The 622-nt window shown below is 63.7% G+C and overlaps 1 protein-coding gene across 1 annotated transcript in view; it reads left to right on the forward strand.

Moving 5' to 3' along the window:
• The first annotated feature begins 370 nt into the window (after window positions 1-370).
• The window catches only part of Eif3e (eukaryotic translation initiation factor 3 subunit E), a 37,307-nt gene continuing 37,055 nt past the window's right edge, over window positions 371-622 (forward strand). The window contains exon 1 of the mRNA XM_010615723.3: window positions 371-501. Within this exon, the coding sequence (XP_010614025.1) occupies window positions 412-501 (90 nt within the window). The 5' untranslated portion in view covers window positions 371-411. The remainder of the gene's footprint in view (window positions 502-622) is intronic.

The raw sequence follows: 622 nt of genomic DNA on the forward strand, positions 1-622 counted from the left end.
GGCTCTGGCCTGAGTCTTCTGACCCCCGGTTCAAGGCCGGCTGGGGCTCGAGCCGCAGCTCTTCACAGGGCCACGGGCGTCGGACACCCTCTTCTCCTCCCGCGGGTTTCCGGGGCGCGACGGCCTTCTCTCTGGGTCGCAGCACCCAATACTGAGGTCCAGCGGTAGTGAACGTAGAAGATGCCTTCACGGACAGGCACACCGCTGGCCCAAGACTCACCACACACTGCAGACCCGAAGGCTTGCTATGCGCAGTGAGGCCTGTGCGCATGCGCCGTTCGTCGCGCTCCAGGAAGAAGCCCGCTGCCGGCGCTGCGAGAATGACCTTGCACATGCGCAGTGGTTCTGCTGCCCGTCTGTCAAGCTATCAATAAAGTTTTAGTGAACACATACTCTCTCTCCTCCGGCAAGATGGCGGAGTACGACCTGACCACGCGCATCGCACACTTTTTGGACCGGCACCTGGTCTTCCCACTCCTGGAGTTTCTCTCTGTGAAGGAGGTGAGAAGGATCGGGGCTGTAAGAGGGAGCAGGGACGGCCGCCTTGCCCGGTGAGGGGACACTTCTGCGAGCCCCCGCGGAGCTCGGCGCGGACCGCGGGGATGAGGCCCGGGTTCTGCCG

Source organism: Fukomys damarensis, unplaced genomic scaffold, assembly GCF_012274545.1.
Source record: "Fukomys damarensis isolate Sample0158 unplaced genomic scaffold, DMR_v1.0_HiC HiC_scaffold_5, whole genome shotgun sequence".
In the NCBI taxonomy this organism is placed as follows: domain Eukaryota; kingdom Metazoa; phylum Chordata; class Mammalia; order Rodentia; family Bathyergidae; genus Fukomys; species Fukomys damarensis.